The sequence below is a fragment of the Octodon degus genome, unplaced genomic scaffold (assembly GCF_000260255.1).
Source record: "Octodon degus isolate 3935 unplaced genomic scaffold, OctDeg1.0 scaffold00085, whole genome shotgun sequence".
NCBI lineage: Eukaryota > Metazoa > Chordata > Mammalia > Rodentia > Octodontidae > Octodon > Octodon degus.
The window spans coordinates 2,376,735-2,396,837 of NW_004524661.1; the positions used below are offsets into that span (position 1 = coordinate 2,376,735).

General features: G+C 37.4%; 1 protein-coding gene and 1 pseudogene across 3 annotated transcripts in view; one reads left to right on the forward strand and one right to left on the reverse strand.

Moving 5' to 3' along the window:
- Positions 1-20,103, forward strand: part of Rpgrip1l (RPGRIP1 like) — a 112,876-nt gene that overhangs the window by 75,420 nt on the left and 17,353 nt on the right. For 2 of the 3 annotated variants that reach the window (XM_004637019.2, XM_023721761.1), the window contains exon 23: positions 15,297-15,480. In XM_004637019.2, coding sequence (XP_004637076.1) covers positions 15,297-15,480 — 184 coding nt within the window. Of the gene's footprint in view, positions 1-742; positions 792-15,296; positions 15,481-20,103 lie in introns of those variants that run through there. The other variant, XM_023721762.1, reaches the window with a different exon arrangement.
- LOC105742935 lies at positions 7,400-8,334 on the reverse strand (annotated as a pseudogene).

Genomic DNA, 20,103 nt, shown 5'->3' on the forward strand with positions numbered 1-20,103 from the left:
CTCCTGTCCAGCCACTCAGCTAGCTGCACATTCAGATTTCCATGATCCTCACCTTGGGTTCAGTTAATTTGTGAAAATGGATTACAGAACTCAGAGAAGTCACTGATCTACTTTTATTGGTTTATTGTGAAGGCTACTACAAAGAACATAGATGAAGGAATACATAAGACAGTGTGTGCGAAGGAGTAGTGTGTCACCCCCTGGGAACCGCTCTGTATTTGGCTATCTCAGAGCTTTCCAACCATTCCTTTGAGGCTTTAATGGAGGCTTCATTAGAGAGGTATGATTGATTAAGTCATTGCACATTGATGATCTATTTAACCCTCAGCCCTTCTCCAAGAGGTTAGCGGTGTGAGCTGCAAGTCCCAACCCTTTCATCTTACCGTGATCTCTCCAGGGATGATCTTTCAGCCATCAGTCACCTTATTAGCATGCAAAAGACATCCTTCTCACTCCAAAGGCCCCAAGGGTTTCAGGAATGAGCTGTTTTCCAGAATACTGGACAAAGACCAAACATACAAAGTATTTTACCTTATCATAGTAACCTATAGTTCTCATTAAAATTTTCCAGCTACCTCAGTAGTATAATTTGTAGCATTTTGATCTGGTCTAAGATCCCATCCAGATCACATACTGCATTTTGTTTCCATGTCCCTTTAGCCTTCATTAATATGCAGTGATTCTTCAGCATTTGTTTTGGTCTTTCCTAACACTAAAACTAGGCTATTTATTTATATCATAGAACATCCTTCAAATTGGATTCATCTGGTGTTTTCTCGAGATCAGATTTGGTAAGAATACTACAAAGACGATGTTGTCTTTTTATTGTACTCTGTCAAGAACAGAGTGTCATTTTGTCTGATTATTGATAGTATCAATTTTTGTTGGATTATTGTGTCATAAACCCTTGTTTAAGCCTAAAAATACCTGTAGTTTGTTAGTTTGTCTCCTCTGTAGTAACCACAGTGGGTTGAAATCTCAGGACAATGAGGCATACTCTTAAAAGAAGTAAGCTGTGTAGGTTAGCTTTCTATTGCTGTAACAGAGTACCAGAGGTAATCATCTTGCAGAAACAAATGGATTATTTTGGCTCACAGTTCTGGTTTAGTGTCTGTTTAGTCCGTGACAGATTGGCCCTGTTGCTTTTGGGCCTGTCACAAAGCAGCACATTATGGCAGGAGCACCAGGCAAAAGAAGCTCATTCATCTCATAATCAGGGATGAAAGAGGACACATTTCCCTAATGACCTATGGAGACCAAGCCTTTGGGAGACGTTTCAGGTCCAGATTATATCAGATTGTATTACTGACTGCCTAGTATATACTAGGTAAATTCAGCCTACTATCTCCTCACAGCAGTTTTTTGTTTTTTTTTTCATTCATGTGCATATTCCCTGTGTTAGGCAGATATAAGAAGCAGTCTCTCCCCTCAGAGAACTTAGTCTGTGGAGTAAACACCCTTAACAGTTAGCTTTCATGTATCTGTGGATGCAAGCAACCTTAAATAAAAATATTCCCAAAAGCATTGCATCTCACAAGTTAAGAACAGTGGAGCTGAGAAAGTCACGCTCTCCCACTCATTTAATTCTAAACAGCACTACAGTCCCATTCCTCTTTACACTGTCTTCAGAGAAGTAGAGAATTACTTAACAAGAGCATCAGGTAATCTCTGATACTGTAGGCAAGAGCACATGTGTGTTAGATCCCCACCCTGACCTTCAGTCACCTCCACCCTAGTCAAACTATAATAAAGGATCATGAATAAACACTCCATCTCATACATGTAGTTAAGATCAGAGTGAATTCTGGCATGCCCTTGAGATGGCTCAACATCCTGTCAATCATTACCGTCATATCTACAGATTCAGGGGAGGCACCTGGGCTGAGGTGCATAACCTTTAAATTCTGAGCGTCTGATTAATGTGGGGCTGCTGCTGCACTGTGCAGTGTGTGGTGCTTTTGCTTCCCTGTCACCCTGGCACCACTCCCCTGCCCGAGCCATACTTGTGTTGGTGTAGACATACCCTGAGCATAGCTTCCCATGATCTTCAGGAAATGGAGCTGCCTACCACTTGGCAGTGAGTATGCAGTTATAATTTATTGCTTGTTGCACACAGGAGGCTGAGCTATTCCTGCTAAATTCATCACCCAGTAACTGAACTTTCACTTGTTTTTATTATCATTGTTTATTAGACAATCCAGTGTAACAACTATTTATGTAGCATTTATCTAGAGACAAATTAATATATGTGTGGGTGTGTGAAAATGGTGCCCTTTTTCATGTTAGTGTCTTGAGCAACTGAAGTAAGGGGTGGTCCTGATGCTAGGGGACTGGAAAGCACAGAATCCTATTGGGAGCACCAGGGGACAGGTGCCAAAGTGGGGACCTTGATCAAGGATGACTTCCTAGAATTAGTAAAGCCTGAACCAAATTCTGGAGCATAGGAGTCAGAGAAAAGTGGGAAGGTATCTTTATAGGCCAGAGGAACAACCACAAAAGAAAAAGAAGAAGAAAAAAAAATCTCATGTAAACTTGAGAGAATGTGAAATATGGACTGTTCTGAGATTCCGAAAGGGCTTTTGGATGGCCTGACTCTGTCCTGGTCCACATGGGGATCCCGGGAGAAGAGGCTGCAAAGGTGGGCACAGACCATAGCACTGCCTTTCCATATTTCTTTTATTTTTTTATTTTTTTTGAGACAAGACTTCACCATGTTGCTCAGGCTACCTCAAACTCCTGGACTCAAGTAATTCTCTTGCCTCAGCCTCCCAAGTACATGGGACTACTGTGTCACTTCTGTGTCATTTTAATGAATGGCGGAAGGAGATTAGCTATTTATTTGCAATGTTCTAAGCCTAATTCTAAGGCTTGGAATTAGAACAATGAGTAAAAGGAATAGACTCCGAACCTTTGGGGCATTGCAGTCTTGCACTGCATTTGAAAAGATACTGCAACAATATAAAGAATAAATACACAAACTTAGAAAGTAATTAGATGAACTTACTTACAGTTATTCCCACTTTATAGACTTTTTAAAAATTACCTCTGTAGTGTGGCAAAAATAGGAATAAAAGTAATGTCTTAGATAAATGCCATTTATGCTAATTATAAGATAAAATTTGAATTCTCTAATATACTGTGTAAGCAATTTAAGATCATCCAGCTTCTGTGTGTTACAGAATCTGACAGCTCATGGTTATATCTTAGAAATGCTGATCCTTAAAAGGAATCTCATAGATATCCCAGGACTTCAACATATTGGTTCTTTCCCTTTCCTTCATGTCTATGATCTATAATTAATCATAGATTACTTCATTTTGTTTCATTCCATTTACAACATTTATGAGCTTCACTTTTTCTCTATGAAATGCTTGTCCCCTCCTTTCCTTTCCAAAGTGGTATAATTAGTGTTAGCATCTTTTTTAACAGGCTACATCAAGTTTAGTGGCTGGATTAAATCAAGTCATTAACATAATGGGCTGCCCAATTTGCCCCTATCTCTCTTCGTTTCCTGGACATCAAAGTGCCACAGAGCACAAGTGTAATTGGGACTTGCTGGCCTGTCAGGTTCCGTCAGCCTGATGACTGCTGCTCTCACTAAAAAGCTTCTAGGCATGATAATTAGTGGGGGCAGGGGGTGCATGAGTCTGAGAAATATAAAACTTTGGACATTTCTCTATGAATATTTTATTAATTTGAATAATCAGATGTTAACAGTATCAATTTGATGTATAATACATTGATTAAAAGCCTTGTTCCAGGTCCTCAAAATAGACATCAAAAAATGAATATTTGCAGTTGCCATGGCATTAAAAACATTAACAAGCCTCCTTTTGCATTAATTCCAATTTTATAATTTAAATAATGCATTCATTTTCCATACCAAAATATATTGCCATTAACTCAGAGAGTTCTTAAAATTCGCCCACAGGTGAGAATGGGAAATCACAGGCAGAGAGCAACAGAGATTTCTGTGCAGTACATATTTACATCCTCCTCTTTCTCTGTTCCTGCTAATAGCAGTTTTGTAAAAGCTGCCATCTTCAATTGTACTAAATTGTGATTGTGCCTGGTAACCAGATTCTCTGAACAATAACCTGTTGTTCCCAAGTGATCGCAATATTCAGGAAAGTACGTTTTCAAACTCTGAAAATCAAAATGCAAAAAGCAATGCACTGATGTAAGAGTTCATGTGTGAAAACTTTAAATCACTTAAGAATAAAACATAGTGTCCTATCAGTGGATAATAAACTGTTCTCAATGTTTTACATGAATAAACAGGCTATATAGTAGGTTTTAAAATATATAAAACCAGAAATTCGGGCCGGGGAAGAGAGCTTGGTCGTCTAAGTGCCTGCCTGGCAAGCACAAGGACCTGGGTTCGATCCCCAGCATCACATACCGTGCTGGCCCCATGCCAAGCCAGCCACTAAAGCTGAGCATGGTGGCACATGGGAGGCTGAGTCAAAGAGAATCACTACTAGTCTGAGCTTTGTAGTGAGACTCTACCAAATAAATAAATAAAGATTTCCTTTACAGTTTAAGAAAGCAACAAATTCTAATTACTCTCCTGTTAATTATGCTTTTTAAATGATTTTTATGTTTTACAACTTAATTATCTCTTACTAGTATACTCTGAACATCTTTCCATAAAAGCATTCTATTTCTTTTAACATATGTACAGTATTCCATTAAATGTCTTCCACATTTATTTAAATAATACCCCTTGGGGCTGGCCAGATAGCTCAGCAGATTAAAGCACCTGCTTAGGCAGACTCAGGGGCTGGGGCTTTGATTCCAGGTCGGCAGTGCGGGCCCCACCCCCAGGGCAGGCTGAGACGGGGTGTAGTGGCATGCCCCTGAAATCCCAGCACTTGTGGGGCTAAAAAACAGGAAGGATCACTACGAGTCCGATCTGTGTAGTGAGACCCTGTAGACCCTGTACTAAATACATAATAATATTAATCCTTCTTGATAGACCCTTGGATTTCTACCAATTTTTACTAATTACAAATACTCCTGGTTAAAATGTAGATAACGTGAGAAAATTCCTATTTCCTTCTATCACACTTTGCCAAACTAATGCATAAGAATTTCACCTCACAAGTGATTCCACTTAAAAAGAAGTAAAGGGCTGGTGAGATGGCTCAGTGGTCTAAAGCACCTACTTGGAACAAGCTTAGCAAATGCACAGGGACCGCGGTTCAATCCCCCAGCACCGCATGCCAGCCAGCCCCGCTCCCAGTGGGCTGAGCTGGCCACACACACACACACACACACACACACACACAAATAAAATAAATAAAAAATAAATAAATAAAAAGAAGTAAAAAGTATATTTATGTACATATTATATACATATGTTTTATATGAGCATACAGGTATAACAGTGATAAGCTAAAATATAAACAATAAAACATCTGGAAGGGTACATGCCAAACAGTTTAGCCATGAACATCTCTAGAGCAGGAATTAACAAATACCAGCCCATGTGTCAAAGGAGCCCTCAACTTGTCTTACTGGAACTCAGCAGAAGCTGTACATTTACATTTTGTCTCTAGCTGCGCTCAGTCTCCCAGGGCAGACCGAGTACCTGCAAGAGAGACTATATTACCTACAATGCCAAAGGTAGTTGCTGTCTATTTATACAAGAAAGTTGCCAACCCTCAGTTAGGATGCCATGTGCTAATTAACATTTGTAGGAGACCATAAATTTGGACTAGGAAGCTCCACTGGGCTGAAGAGAACAAACCAATGTAGAGTTTAATAACAGTGACTGAGCTTTGGTTAACTGCGAAAGACCTTATATCCAGTTAGCTAATTAAGTTATCAACAATTAATAGTGAGCTGTCACCAACTGACTGGTTGAATAGACTACTGCCAGTTAAATTGTTTTCTGTAAATGCTGTTTGATCATATAGGTGGCTGAATCTCCTATGGTTTTAGGAAGAACCTAATTCACCACTTCTAATTTGCTTTGCTCAAATAGATATTACTAGATTTAAAGTCTTAAGAAATTATATTTATATATATATATATATATATATATATAGTGTTTTTCTGAACAATGAGCATAGATTGCCTCCTAAAGGAACTTATTTGCTAACTAATCCTATACAAAAAAAAAAAAAAAATGGCATTTAGCTGAAGTTTTTTTCCCGTGATTCACTTTCATTTCACTTTAGACAAAAATGTGCACAAATTTAACTGAAGACAAAAATTTATATTAATTTAAGAATTCCCAGTTTTAGTCTAACAAATATTTAACACATAAAATTCTACTTAGACTGATTAGAAATGTGCATTTACTGATAAATATCAACGTGCATCAATGCGATTGGGGAAAGAATACTGCACGTACGGTACCCTGTTAAGCAGGTGATCCACGGGACCAGGGAGATGGCTCAGTAGAATAAGTGCTTGCCTGGCAAGCGCAAGGGCCTGAGTTCAATCCCTGGTTCCGCAAAAAAAAAAAAAAATGAAAGCAGGTGATCCTTTCAGTTATCAACAATTAATAGTGAGCTGTCACCAATTGACTGGTTGAATAGACTACAGCCAGTTAAATTGTTTTCTATAGATGCTGTTGGGAGATGGAGGCTAAGAGACAAAAAAGGCAAAATACAACTAAAGTCTCTTCCTACTTTTTTGATTATAAAGATCTCAAATTAAAAAGCAGTCTTAGTAACTTCCTTTGCCAGTGTCCTTATATTCTTTATAATCGACTCGTTCGTGTTTATCAAACAGTTCAATGTCCTTCTGTCAACTATAAGCAGATACTAAAACCACTCTATGGTTATATTTAGTTGGGTAACATTTTACAAAGAATAGTATTAGCATATGTGGTGGCACATGGCCATCAAAGTAAATAACATTCTGATAACATGACTTTTGTTTAAAGATTTGTGTTTGTCACACACAGACTGAAACTGACAGTTCTACTCCACCATCTACAATTCCAATCCACAATCTTCTGTGACATTAAATCTACAACTAATGCAGAACAATTCAACTTAAATATGGTACTTCAATATCACTAGATGCTACATTGTCTGATTTAAAACCCTGTTTTATTAATCTCTTAAGTAAAACTTCGGAATGATTTCCTCAGACAAATCACATCTGCTGAGGTGCCTATTTCTTGAACTTACACACTGAAAACTACATGAATGTTATAGGAAAGACACCGATGAAATTGAAAAAAAAAAGAAAATTGTGCAGCCTGATTTTAAAAAGTTACCAACTGCCTGAAAAACAAACCCAGCACAATCAGAGAGAGAGAGAGAGACAGAGAGAATATGAGGTTGCTTATGGAGGCCATAGCTTTGGTGACAATTAGAATCAAATTTTATATCTTCAGTTGATCCAGACCTAACCAGTCTGCTCATGTCTCATGTCCTCATCATTTGCAGGGCTTTATGGCTACAGCACACTCTTCACTCATGGCACACACGACAGACACCTGTACATCTCCACCTGCATTATATTTTCCTTCTATTTCTTTGCCTAGTTCATCTTCTGGTAGCTTAAGATCTTCACAGACTTCACTAGTTTTTGATAACCATTTCTTTTAATATTTGGAACATCTGTGTTGTGAATAGAAGAGCAAATATCTTTATATTTTTTCCCCATGAAAATATCAATTCCAACAAGGTGTACTTTGGCATGACCGTGCTTTCTGGTTTTGGAAGTTGACATCTCCACTATTTTGCATGGTTGTCCTTTGAGCACCACGAAGCCGTGTTTGCGCAGAGACTGCATAGGGTAAGTGCTGGAAGTCAGCATCACCAGTAGTGAAATCAGTTTCGTCTGCCGTGGTGGGCTAAGGAGATGGTAGTTTGTCCGTGGGTACTTTCAGCAGGCTCAGAGCGCCTTTCGCTGTGTACTCACACCGGTCCCCTGCAGCTGCTCTAAAGTGTTTAATATGAATGCTGTGGAAGCTCATGTATAAATGTCTTTAAAGAGATAATGGATGTTGGATGAATCTTTCTTTCTAAACAGAGTCTCACTATGTAGTGCAGGCTGACCTAAAACTCACAGTGGTCCTCCTGGCTCAGCTTCTCCAGTGCTGGGATTACAGGTGTGGGGCACCACGCCCAGCCTTTCTTTGGTTTAGTATGATTTCTAAACCAGCAGCATCTGAGAATCTGTGAGCAATACATATTCTTGGGCCCTGTTCTAGCCCTGATAAGTGGAAGCTTGTTTATCAAAGGAGTCCGGGCTGTGCTAAAGTGTGAGAACCAGAGCTTTAGAGAAAGCAGTGCTTCTCACCCTTGGCTGCACAGAAGAATCGCCCAGGGAGCACGTTGACTGCCAGCGCCTGCGTTCCACCCACATCAATTAATCAGGATTTTGTTCATGCTTCCCGCAGTGATTGCAAACCACTGTACTACAACATCTGTTCTTGTGGTGAAAGTGGAATGTCAAAATCCCTTGAAGTTGATTGTGGTTTATTTTTGTAAATTCTTTTCTTCCTTCACATCACCACTGTAAAAAAGTTAAGGTAAAATTATATCATATTCTTCAGGTGATCAGGACAGGTAAAGCACAGTATAGTTAGTATTCCAAGCCACTGCCTTAGAATGTGTGGTAGCAAGCTTGTATAATTTCCTAATCATTGAAGACACAATAATTTGTGTGGGAAATGGGACACTTGCCAGTGTTCTTACAAGCTCTTTCAACCCACACACACACCACTTTGGTCCCTCAGAGGAGTTTTCAACACGTAAGACATTTTTGTTCACCATAGTGCACTTCAGTGTGGTTTAGGAGAACACATTAGAAAAGATAAGTTACCCACTGATGAAAACTAGGTTTTCTCTGATTAATTTGTTTAAAACATTATTACCTTGACAATGTGAGTTTCTGGTGATGTTGCCTGTCTGTGTACTCTGATTTCCTTATTTTAAAAATCAAAAACTTTTCAGTTAGAACTTCAGTGGAGAATGAGTATGATTTTAGATAAAAGCAAGGGGACTCAATTGCAGGTCTTTAGGATGCCTTTGTCCACCCTGAAGAAAGGAGGTTACAAGAATTGCCACCAATCAGTATACAATTTTGCCCTACCTATATATGGTGCTGCCAGTATCCTGATGAGTCTGATTGTTTGAATTAGATATTGTAAGCTTGTATTAGTGCTCACCTAATTAAAATTTGGAAGAACATGGACATAGATTGTTATCTTTTTCTATCTTGTCTCATATTCTTACAAAACAACTGGCCCCCTATAGATAGGCTTTATTTGTATATGTTTATGCACATACGTTTATGTCTTCATGGTACTAGAAGTAATCCCCATGTAGATTGGTATACCTTTGGAGATAAATTTGATAAGCCTTTAAATTTGAATTCCTCAGGCCTATCTGAATTTCTCCTACCCAACTCCTAAGAGAATCAGGGATATGTGAAGGAAAACAAAAAGATATTCAATGCAACACTCTTTGTAATAGCAAGAAATTTTAAGCATTTAACTATTTGTCAGTAGGTAAGCAAATAAGTAGACTATAGATTATATATGAAATTCTATATAAGTCAATATGGATTTGAACTACAAATACTAGAATCAGTAGTGAGTGAAAAGCAAATTGCAGAATGATAACTCAAGTATGATACCATTAATATAAAATCTAAGAACAATAAAGAATAGTATGTGTTATTTAGGATGGATACATAGATAGACAGATAGAAAAATAGAAAAGCATATTGGAGAAGTATACAACAAACTTCAGTGTAGTAGTCACCTCTAGGCAATGGGAAAGGGAGGGAAAGGACTTGACAGTTGGGGGCTTTACCAGGATCTGAAATATTTTATCTCTTCAACAACAAAAAGTTTGATGGGGGCTGAGGAGATGGCTCAGTAGGATAAGTGCTTGACTGGCAAACAGAAGGATCTGAGTTCAATTCCCAGTTCCGCCAAAAAAAAAAAAAAAAAAAGTTTGAAAACAAAATAAAACAACAAAAAGTTTGAATCAAATTCGGTAAAATGGTAACGTCTGTATAAGACCATGAGTACTTGAATATAATTTTCTGTACTTCTTGTTTGAAATGTCTTACAATTAAAAATTAAAGAAATGCTTGTTCATTGCAGAAACTGAGTAAAACTCAACTTTCCCAAAATCTCGTCAGTTAGATCTAAATCTTACTGACTGAGACAAATGGCAAAGCCTTTAGCATAGGCTTTTCTGAGTTACGCAACACTATAGTTAAGGTTGTCAGGTTGAGTTAGTTCTTAGAAGCTTAACAATCCAACTCCAGTGTGGCTGCTGTAATGGCTGAAACTAGAGAAAGAATTCAGCACAAACATCTGATATAAAATAAAAATGTTAACTTTGCCAGTATTAAGCCTAAGTAAATGTTATAGAAAAATGTGACCTAAAATATGAGTTAGCATTGGTCAGGAAGCAGTAGTGGAATTGAACCACAATCATGAGTGCTATAATTTATTTTTCTCTGTGAGTAATACAGGCTGTCATCACATTTCTGTATCATTCAATCACATAATGTATAGTGTCCATCCATACAGGCAACTAAAAATAAGTTGCATGTAGTTTTCATTTGAGTCCGTTCAATTACTTATGTTCAGTCAAAACAATCATAATTTTTATACGCTCTTTTACATGCTGATGTTGACATCTTGCTACCTAGAAAAAGTTATGGGGCAACTGGTGAGTAAGAGAATACTGAGAAAAAGCGTCTTTCCTACTAACAAAGGTTCACACACATAGACAGGAAACAGACCCGGGAAGTCCTAATGCCTCTGCCATTTGGCCAACTGGCAGCATGTGAAGGATGCTGATACCTTTTAGAGGTATGACCTGTTATTTTGCTCAAGTAATTCTGAACAGATATATAATGCATATATCTTAAAAGACTGCTTCAATCACTGCCTTTTAAATCAGTATAGGATTTACTACCTGTTCTTATTTTCCTAACTGAATTGTCTTCCTTCCATTTTTATTGTGGAATTTTCATTCATAAAGAAAAGTTCAAATAATAAAACCCTAGCATCTCGATTGAATACTGTTTTGAGATAGTATTAGTCAATGAAAAAAAAATCTAGAATCTCAAAATTTGTATATACTTAGCAGTAGTTAACAATCACCCACTTTCCAAAACTGGATGGACACATTTTTTAAATGATAAAGCACTAGAAACTATAACTCCACACAGTTCTGACAATATACAAAAGATAATATAAAGAATATATTTAGCTTCCTGTTTCACTAAATATTTATTGAGAGTCTAGTATGTGCCTGATGCCGGGGAGGATATGAAACAGAGGCGAAAAGTACGGTGCTGCCCACTGGAGCTCACAGTCTATGGACAGAGGCTGACACCTAAGCACATCCATGTAGCACAATGTGACTGAGAAGTGGATTGAGAGACCAGCAGAGGAAACAAATAAGTACTGGCTTTTGGATATTAATAATGCTTCCATAAAGAAGAGCCTGTGTGGTTCAGGGCCTCAAATGGCTGAATTCCATCTGATAGAAAACATTTCAGACAATAAGCAACATGCCAAGACCAAGCAACATAAACAGCACATCACATGTTTGAGGGAATGGCTAGACTATTCAGGCAGAAAGGTGTTACCTGATTGGTGTTTAAGGAGAAAATTCTACCACAATAAGGAGAGTGGTTGGGAGTCAGGCAAGAAATTAAATATAGAAGTGCCTCCCTTCTCTCACAGTCATGAGAGTGGATCCACTCACTGGTTATGTGCTGCATCCCACACCAGCAGTACCATAACCAATATAACCATAGCCTCCCTGAGCCGATAGCCCTGTGCTACCCCTGCATTGTTACCAACCAGCTATCTTTTATGCCAACTCATTCTAGTTTCTCTGTATTCTGTCAGATTTCAACTTTCTAATAACTAGAAAGCTGTTGTATTGGTTGCCCCCTATAAAAAATTTCCCTAGGAATAATAAATGAGAAAATGTATCTTGCTTTCTTTACTTCCCCATTAGCTGGCACAATGTCTGAAGTACCATATGCTGTTAACAATACAATGACTCCTTGAGATTTTTTAGGAATTAAGACATTAGGCCAACAGAAATGGGCAAAGTATGTGTGAAAACACAGGCAGTGGCACGCATGGCTGTTCTTTTGGTTCAAGGTGACAGCAACCAAAAGACAGTATTAAATAGCAGAAAGTGAGTGAGGCTGGGAGGGAAGAGGAGTAAGAAGACAGGCAATGGATTCATATCTGCCATGAGAAGTTGGAGTTGTCTGCTGTCCTGTTATGTGCTTCCTGATCTTGAAATCAGATTTGATCCAGTTGAACTTTTGATTCACAAAGGCTCGAGCACAACCAGAATTGTTTCAGTGTTGAAAATAAATTGTCCAATCTCATTATTCAAAATTTATAAAGCTTGGAAAATTCTTTATTCAGAGCTTGCTTTCCTTTTCGGATTTAAGTTGCTTCCTAATGCATCAAATGAATGAAGAAATGATAACGTGGCTTTTGTAATATTGGTCCAAGAGTTGAAAAGGTCATGGGATAGAGATAATGGGGATGAGTGGAGAAAGAACTAGACCAGCAAAATAAATTTTTAAGTCTTTTTCTTTCTTTGGTTAATGTACAGTATATTTCATTTTTGTTGTTCTGAGTGTTGTAATTTTACTCTTTGTTTTTGTTATTTGGCGTTTGAGGCTAGGATTCAGGTGTCTGCTTTTATCTACAATTACATTTTAAACTTTAAAAAGTTGCATATAGCCTTACTGTAACAGCCTACGTTAATTTTTACAGTAATAGAAGCTTCCATATGAGGACTACATAGTCAATATATTATTAATAAAGTAACCACTTCAATAAGCTTGTCTATTCTACTATTTAAACCTTCGTTTGTCTCCTCATCAGATTCCATATTAAACAACTTTAAATTTCTAGCTTCATATATCTCTTTTTATAGTGATTTTCCTTCCTTTTTTGCAGAAGCATGAGTATTTTGTAAGATACACTTACTATAACAACTCGAAGTTTGTCAAATTTCCAAGTCATGTAAAAGACTTAATTATGCATTGTACTACACTTGGACTGAAATTATAAAATATATGTATGTGCAGCATTTTTCACAACTACAATACATTTTTAAGGAAAAAATATCATTTAACATATTTTCTTCACCATGTAGTTCTGAGCAAGTAGAGAAGAGCTTTTCTGAAGTGAGATTAGACAATAGAGCCAACTTCATTTTTTATGCACGTGAACAGAGAGGGCTTGAGGTTATTAGTTGAAACTGAGTAACCTTTCCGGGCTTTCATCTCTCTCTTTTCAAATTTGAATATGAAAAGCATATTCTAGTCAAAGACCATCACTTTAATGACATTTGGCAGTCATTTGATTTATTAGGTTTTAGAAAAAATTTTCCTTTAAATATTTCATCATACTATGCTAATCCTAGTAATATTGCCAGCTGCAGCCTTGTACCTGTATTAGTGGAGACAGAATGGTGTGGAATTTTCTCTGTCAACCTAGTAAAATTTCCATGAATCTACTGAATAATAAAATAACCTTATTGAAATATTCAGATTTGAGTTTTTAGTTAAAGTATCTTAGAATACATAATAAAAGAAAATGTCTTTTGAAAGAAGGGGGTAAAATTACTTCATCAAATATTGAGGGGGTTTTGACAGCAGTAGAAATTGTTCTTTATGAGGATATTGTTACAATAGGCCACTTATGTTTTCAGTTTGATTAATTATATTATGTACTCTGAAAGAGCTACATAATCATCATGGTCAATTTGCACACTGATATACATTTAACAGTGAATTCCACAAAGCAGGTCATATAAACAAATCTTATTTTTGTTTTGCTAATTTATTTTTTAATGTATGTGGTACAGGGTCTCACTAGGCAGCTTGAACTCGTAGTGATCCTGTTTTCAGCCTTCCCAGCACTGGGATTACAGGCGTGTGCCACCACATACTGTCTTGGTGGCTAGGTGCGCCTGGGGTCAGGGCCGGCATGATATGAGGTACTGGTGATTGAACCTTGGTCACTGCACTTGCCTAAGCAGGTGCTTAGTCCACTGAGCTATCTCACCAGCCCTTGCTAATTATTATTATATAATTTACAGTGGCATGTCTCTGAAGAGGCATTTTGAAAAGAAAGAACAAATTTTAATTTGTAAACAAAAGAAATTTTTTTGTTGTTTTTTTTAGAGAAGGGTCTTCAGGGTCTCACTACTAGATCAGACTGGTAGTGATCCTCCCGTTTACATCCTCCCAAGAGCTGGGATTACAGTGCGCCAGCACGCCCAGTCTCAGTTGCTGTCTCAGCGTGCCCTGGGGGAACCCCTGGCTCCTGCGCCAGCTTGCAGGCACTTTAATCTGCTGAGCTATTTGGCCGGCCCTGAAAAGAAAAATTTAACAAAATTTAACAGGGAGTTATTATGATGTGATCTGATTTTTATATCAGGATCTCTTATTGGAAATCATTACTTAGGGAAATATTTGTGACTTAGGATAATATCTGTGACACCTAAATGTAAAACAGGGTGGGAGTACAAATATCGTTTTAGTCATTAATTTTATAAATGTAAAATACAAATTATCTGTAACAGACTATATGTACTATTAGATTAAAAAGTTTGCTTTTGCCTGAAAAATGCATTATTAATTGCATAAAATGTGTTGTGGCAGAACATAGGAGAATGAGCTGTAGTTTTGTTTCGTTTTTTGGGTTTTTTTGTTTTGTTCTGTTTTTTTGGAATCGGGGATTGAACTCAGGCCCTTGTGCTTGCCAGGGAAGTACTTGTTCCAGTGAGCCATCTCCCTGGCCCTGAGCTATAGTTTCTGCTCTAGTTAATATAGATTCATATAGCTACATATACTGTTAGCATAATAGCCATAATGCATTCAACAGGCTTTAATCTCTGAATAATTGAAACTTCTTCAGGTAGATTAAACAAAAGCAGTGATACACATGTGCGTCACTACATAGTTTGAAATAAGGCCAACTGATACTTGTCATTCTAGAAGCTGTCTGAGATGAAGATCTCATAATCTTCACTCCTGATAGCCCACTAGTGGAGTATTAATAGCCTCAAATAAAATCAGGAAACTATTGCATGATACTGTTAACTTCAAACCTTGGGGCATTAGAATCTCATTCTCTCCCTCTCTATCCTGAATAATCTATTGTGTTTAACATACAGGAGTGTACAGTGTATGTCAGGAAAGAAAACCATTGGCCTCTGTTCATTATTCTAAGTTGATAGTGGAAACAACTAAAGGCTTGTTTACTTCATTATTTTGTTTCTTTTTTATTTTGGGGGGTGTTCTTTAAACAGCCAGCAGAGAAAATCCGGATTGAGATCATAGCTCTAAATCTTAATGATTCTCAAATCACAATGGATGACACCATCCAGCGGCTGTTCATTGAATGCCGATTCTACAGCCTTCCTGCTGAAGAGACACCTGTGTCACTTCCAAAGCCCAAGGATGGACAGTGGGTCTACTACAACTATAGCAAAGGTATGTGTCATTCATTTGTAATATAGTTTTATGTTTGTCTTTTGGTCTATGGAGGAGGCTTAAGAAGCAAGCAAAACAGTTTAATTCCCTAATTTTCACATAACCTTGTGGAAATCTTGTCAGGGTAGATCTAAAAGTCGAACTTGTAGCATAAGGATTAAGAAATGAAATTGAAAGAAAATAAAAACAATGTGAAAGGAGTACATGTAGCTGTTACAGCTACTAAGTAGCATCAGTAGAGAAATGTCACCTAACTGTAATTGAGTTTAATTGAAAAATACGTTATTTCAGTGGGGGAAAACGTACTAGGATTTGAATCAGTACCATCCAGATAATTCAGTGGCCTAATTTGTGGCTACACTTTGAAGAAATGATGCATAGATGTTCTTAGAATACGTGGGTATCTCTATCCCAGAGTCTGATGTTTCAAGATGGTAACTAAGCAGAGGCTGAGCTCCTACACCCCCTTGCCACTCACCAGCCCAGACATCCATTTGTTGCAGCAGGTGGATTTTCTCATAGGGCTTGATGTATGAGACACTTGACATGTAAGTCTCCTGGACCAAAACAGACCCTGTGGCCACCCTGGAAATTCTTAGGTCAATCAACATTACGGAGTTTTAAAGAACACTACATTAGGGGCTGGTGAGATGGCTCAGTGGTCTAAAGCACCTACTTAGAACAAGCTCAGCAAAGCACAGGGACCGCGGTTCGATCCCCCAGCACCACATGCCAGCCAGCCCCGTCCCCTGGTGGGCTGAACTGGCCACACACACACACACACACACACACACACACACACATAAATAAATAAATAAAATTTAAAAAAAAAAGAACACTACATTATAATCAGTATATAACCAGGGAGGAATTAAAAAATTATATTAAGATTCCATAGCCATGAGTTAAAACTGCTTAGTAAATTCTCCCAGAGCCCTGTTTTAAAACAAATCATAGTGATATAGTGTTGCATCATCTTCAGCAAAACAAGCTATCTTATACTAATTGAATACTTAATATCTTTTCTTGCCAATTTTAGAAATTGCATTTTAAGAAACACATAATCGTGCTGCTATATCAGCAGGATTACAAATGCTTGTGGTTACCTGTTTTGTTTCGTTTTGCTTTGCTTTGTTTACAATTGACATCTTTAGAAATATGCTCATTACTTAAAACAGTAATCTTGAGAATGCAGAGATGTGGTTCAGTCCTCCCTATATCCACAGTTCTTACTAGTTATGTGAATCTAGGCAAGGTGGTTAAATTTCATGGTTCCTTGTCATCTTATTTGAAAAATAAAGTGCCTTATGAGGTCCTTTGTATGTCAAATTCCATAATTCTATAATAACAGCTGGCTTACAAGTCACATTGTAAGTAAGTAGTGTGGTCAGGACAAGAATCCTTGGTGCCTCCTTCCTTTTATTCACTTGATATTAAAATGAGCATTTCCAAAAATATTTTCTCAAACTTCCTGGAGATTTGTGGCTGCAAACTATTAGAAAAGCAAACCATATCAAAATACTCTTTAATAACAAAAGAACTATTCAGTTAACTATTTTAATGAACATATCCCAAGAAAAGAAACAAATTTCTTTGTCTTTTGCATTATTCTTCATAAAGGTCAGCAGTTGAATGTTTTGTTGGACTGGCAACAAAATTGTTTTTAAAAATTGATCGAACATTGAGAAATTTGGCCATGTAGCAGAACATATGTTTCTATTTGCTTAAAGAGCAGTGCAAATCCTTCTTTGGATCAAGGCGGCAGTGCATGCTCAAGTGTCTTGTATTTGGCACATTCTCACGTGGTTACCTAAGTCTATTGGAGTTTTGTTGTTGTTGACGGGTTGCTTTCAGTTTGTTTTCTTTAGTGCAAGTTATGGTATTATGTAATTGATATTTTGAGAGTTGTTTATGTTTCTACTGAAATAGTCATTTGATAATAAGAGAAACAGTAAACTTATTAGGAAGTAAACTCAGTAGAAATGTTTACTAAACTTCTTTTTAACTTCTGGTTCATAATTAATAAGATTTGACGATGTAGAATTTTCAGATTAATTGCAAAGAATTTTAATGTTATTTATCTGAAGGAAGGAGCAGGGAATATATTCAGAAGCAAATTAGTGCCTTGCTATCTGCTGTATCTGAAAAATAAACTATGTCATTAGCAAATTTGAGAACTATAATTAACCTTGTTAAAGGATTTATTTTTCATTCCAGTATAATGTAATAGAAATGTTTGTGTCCCTATTACAGGAAGAGGTCCTTGAATCTTTGGTTAATAAGCAACTATTTCATCTAATTATTGTAATGATCTACCATTCACTTGTTACTTGATATAGGTCAATACATGTCTTCCAAATCTCATTAAATGTTAACGAAAGTGATTTTATTTCAAAATCAACTTTTTAATTCCAATGAAAAATTTAGAGGGCAATTAGTACACGCTGTCTCCTGTTTGATCACCATACTAGTAAAGAGTTAGCTGAACCTAGCCCTGATTTTACCCTGCATTGTGACCTGGTTCTATGCAAAAAGAATTTGAATGCTGGGCTCTAAATTAGGTAAATAAGATGAGATATGGATGAGTGATCCCTAGGATTACTCATAATGGAATTCAGTCTTTATTAAAGATGTTAATACCAGCCCTACCTATACAAAATACATTTTCTGAGCGCTGTTCTCATTGAAAAAAACTAAATTTGAATCCACTTTCTAGGCATTCAGTTGGTAGCAAGAACACATTTTATTTTATTGTGTTTGAAATGTTTGCTCAAAGAGTGCTGAGAAAGCAAGAAAATGGTGCAGTGGGGGAAGATTAATGGCCGCCCAAGAAATGTTGTCTGGGCTGAATAAAGCTTTCTAGGGAACTGACAGTGGGAAGAAAAAAAGATTAATGAAATCATCCAAAGTTTTTATGAGACTTATACAGATCAAGACCCTTAGTCTCTGTGGACCGAACAGCCTATCTCTTGAAACAATTAAAGTTTAATTCAGAAAATGAAAAGGATGTAGAACATCCGATTTTGTTGCTAATGGGAGGGGAAATTTGGCAAAGATAAGGATTACAGGGATGATAATACTATAATACAAAAGTTATTGAAGATTCAAGATTATCAACCCTTTATAATTAAACCATCTGCATTTCCTCTGGCATATGACAATGATAGAGAATATAAGGATTTCTCTAGCCTATTAAGTAAGGGACTTTTTAAATGTACTGAACCCATCAAAAAAATGTGCACATAGTTCAGGAAAAGAAAATCTTGTCAGTATTTTAATACTAATTTTATTGAGACTTCATAACATTAATACAAGTTACCTTTGGCCCTTACAATTACAAGAGGCACTCAAAGTGGTGGCCATTAGTTTCTAGACATGTATCAGTGTAGCTGCTTAGGCAGCCTTGGTCATGGAAATTGCTGCACATGCATTTTTCAATTTCTTCTCTAAGGGCCAGCAGTGTAGTGTGTTTTTTATGATATACTACGTCTTTTAGGGTCCACTCTATGATGGTTACACCAACTATTGAAAAAACATGCTAGTGGGCCAGCGAGATAGCTCAGTGTACTAAATGTCTTCTTAGGCAAGCACAGGGACTGGGATTTGATCCCCAGCACCACCTGCCACACTGGCCCCACCCCTGGGGCCCACTGAACCAGCCAGTGAGACCTGGCTTGGTGGCACAGGCCTATAATCCCAGCACTGGGGAGGCTGAAAACAGGAGGAGCACTATGAGTCCAAGCTGTGTAGTGAGGCCTTTCTAATGATCCTCCTGTCCTAGTCTCCCCAGTGCTGGAATACAGCTGTGTAGCACCACAGCTGGTTTTGGTGGCAGTACTGGGAATAAACACGGGTCCTTGAGCTTGCCAGGCAGGTGTTTAGACTGCCAAGCTATCCCCCAGCCTTTTTTTTACTCTAAATGGGAAAAAAAATCAAAACAAGATAATTGGGTAACAATGGTTAATACATTGTGTATTATCTTTAAATTCATTACTCAGAGTATAAGATATGAGCAGTTAATTGTCCAAACAATATTAGCACAAACCCTTCTTTTCAATGAACTAAGAGAAATTATTAGTATTAACTATCATATATTCCATTCCCCATCCTACTTTCTCTTTCCTTTTAGTTTCTTCCCATTTTATAATTTCTGATATACGTTTTCTATCTTATTTATTGTTTCCATTTCTCACATTAGGGAGACAATATGATGTTTGCACCTGTGTGTCTGGTTTATTTCATTTGTGAGTACTGTTTCGAGTTACATCCATTTACCCATAAAAATCTCCACTTTATCCTTCTTTATGGCTGAGTAGCGCTCCATTGTATAAAAAGACCACATCTTTTTTAAACATTCCTCGGTTGGTAGGCATTTGAGTTGTTTCAAAGATCTAGCTGTTACAAACTGTGCTGCTATAAACATGGATGCACATATATCACTATGGTACGATATTTTTAATACCATAGTGGGGAAGATACCAAGAAGAGTAATATCTGAGCTAAATGAAAGCTCAAATCCTAGCTTTTTAAGGAGTCTTCACTCTGGTTTCTACAGTGCTTGCTGTATTCTGCACTCCCACTGACAGTGGGTAAGGGCTCCTTTTTCCCCACAGCCCCTCCAGC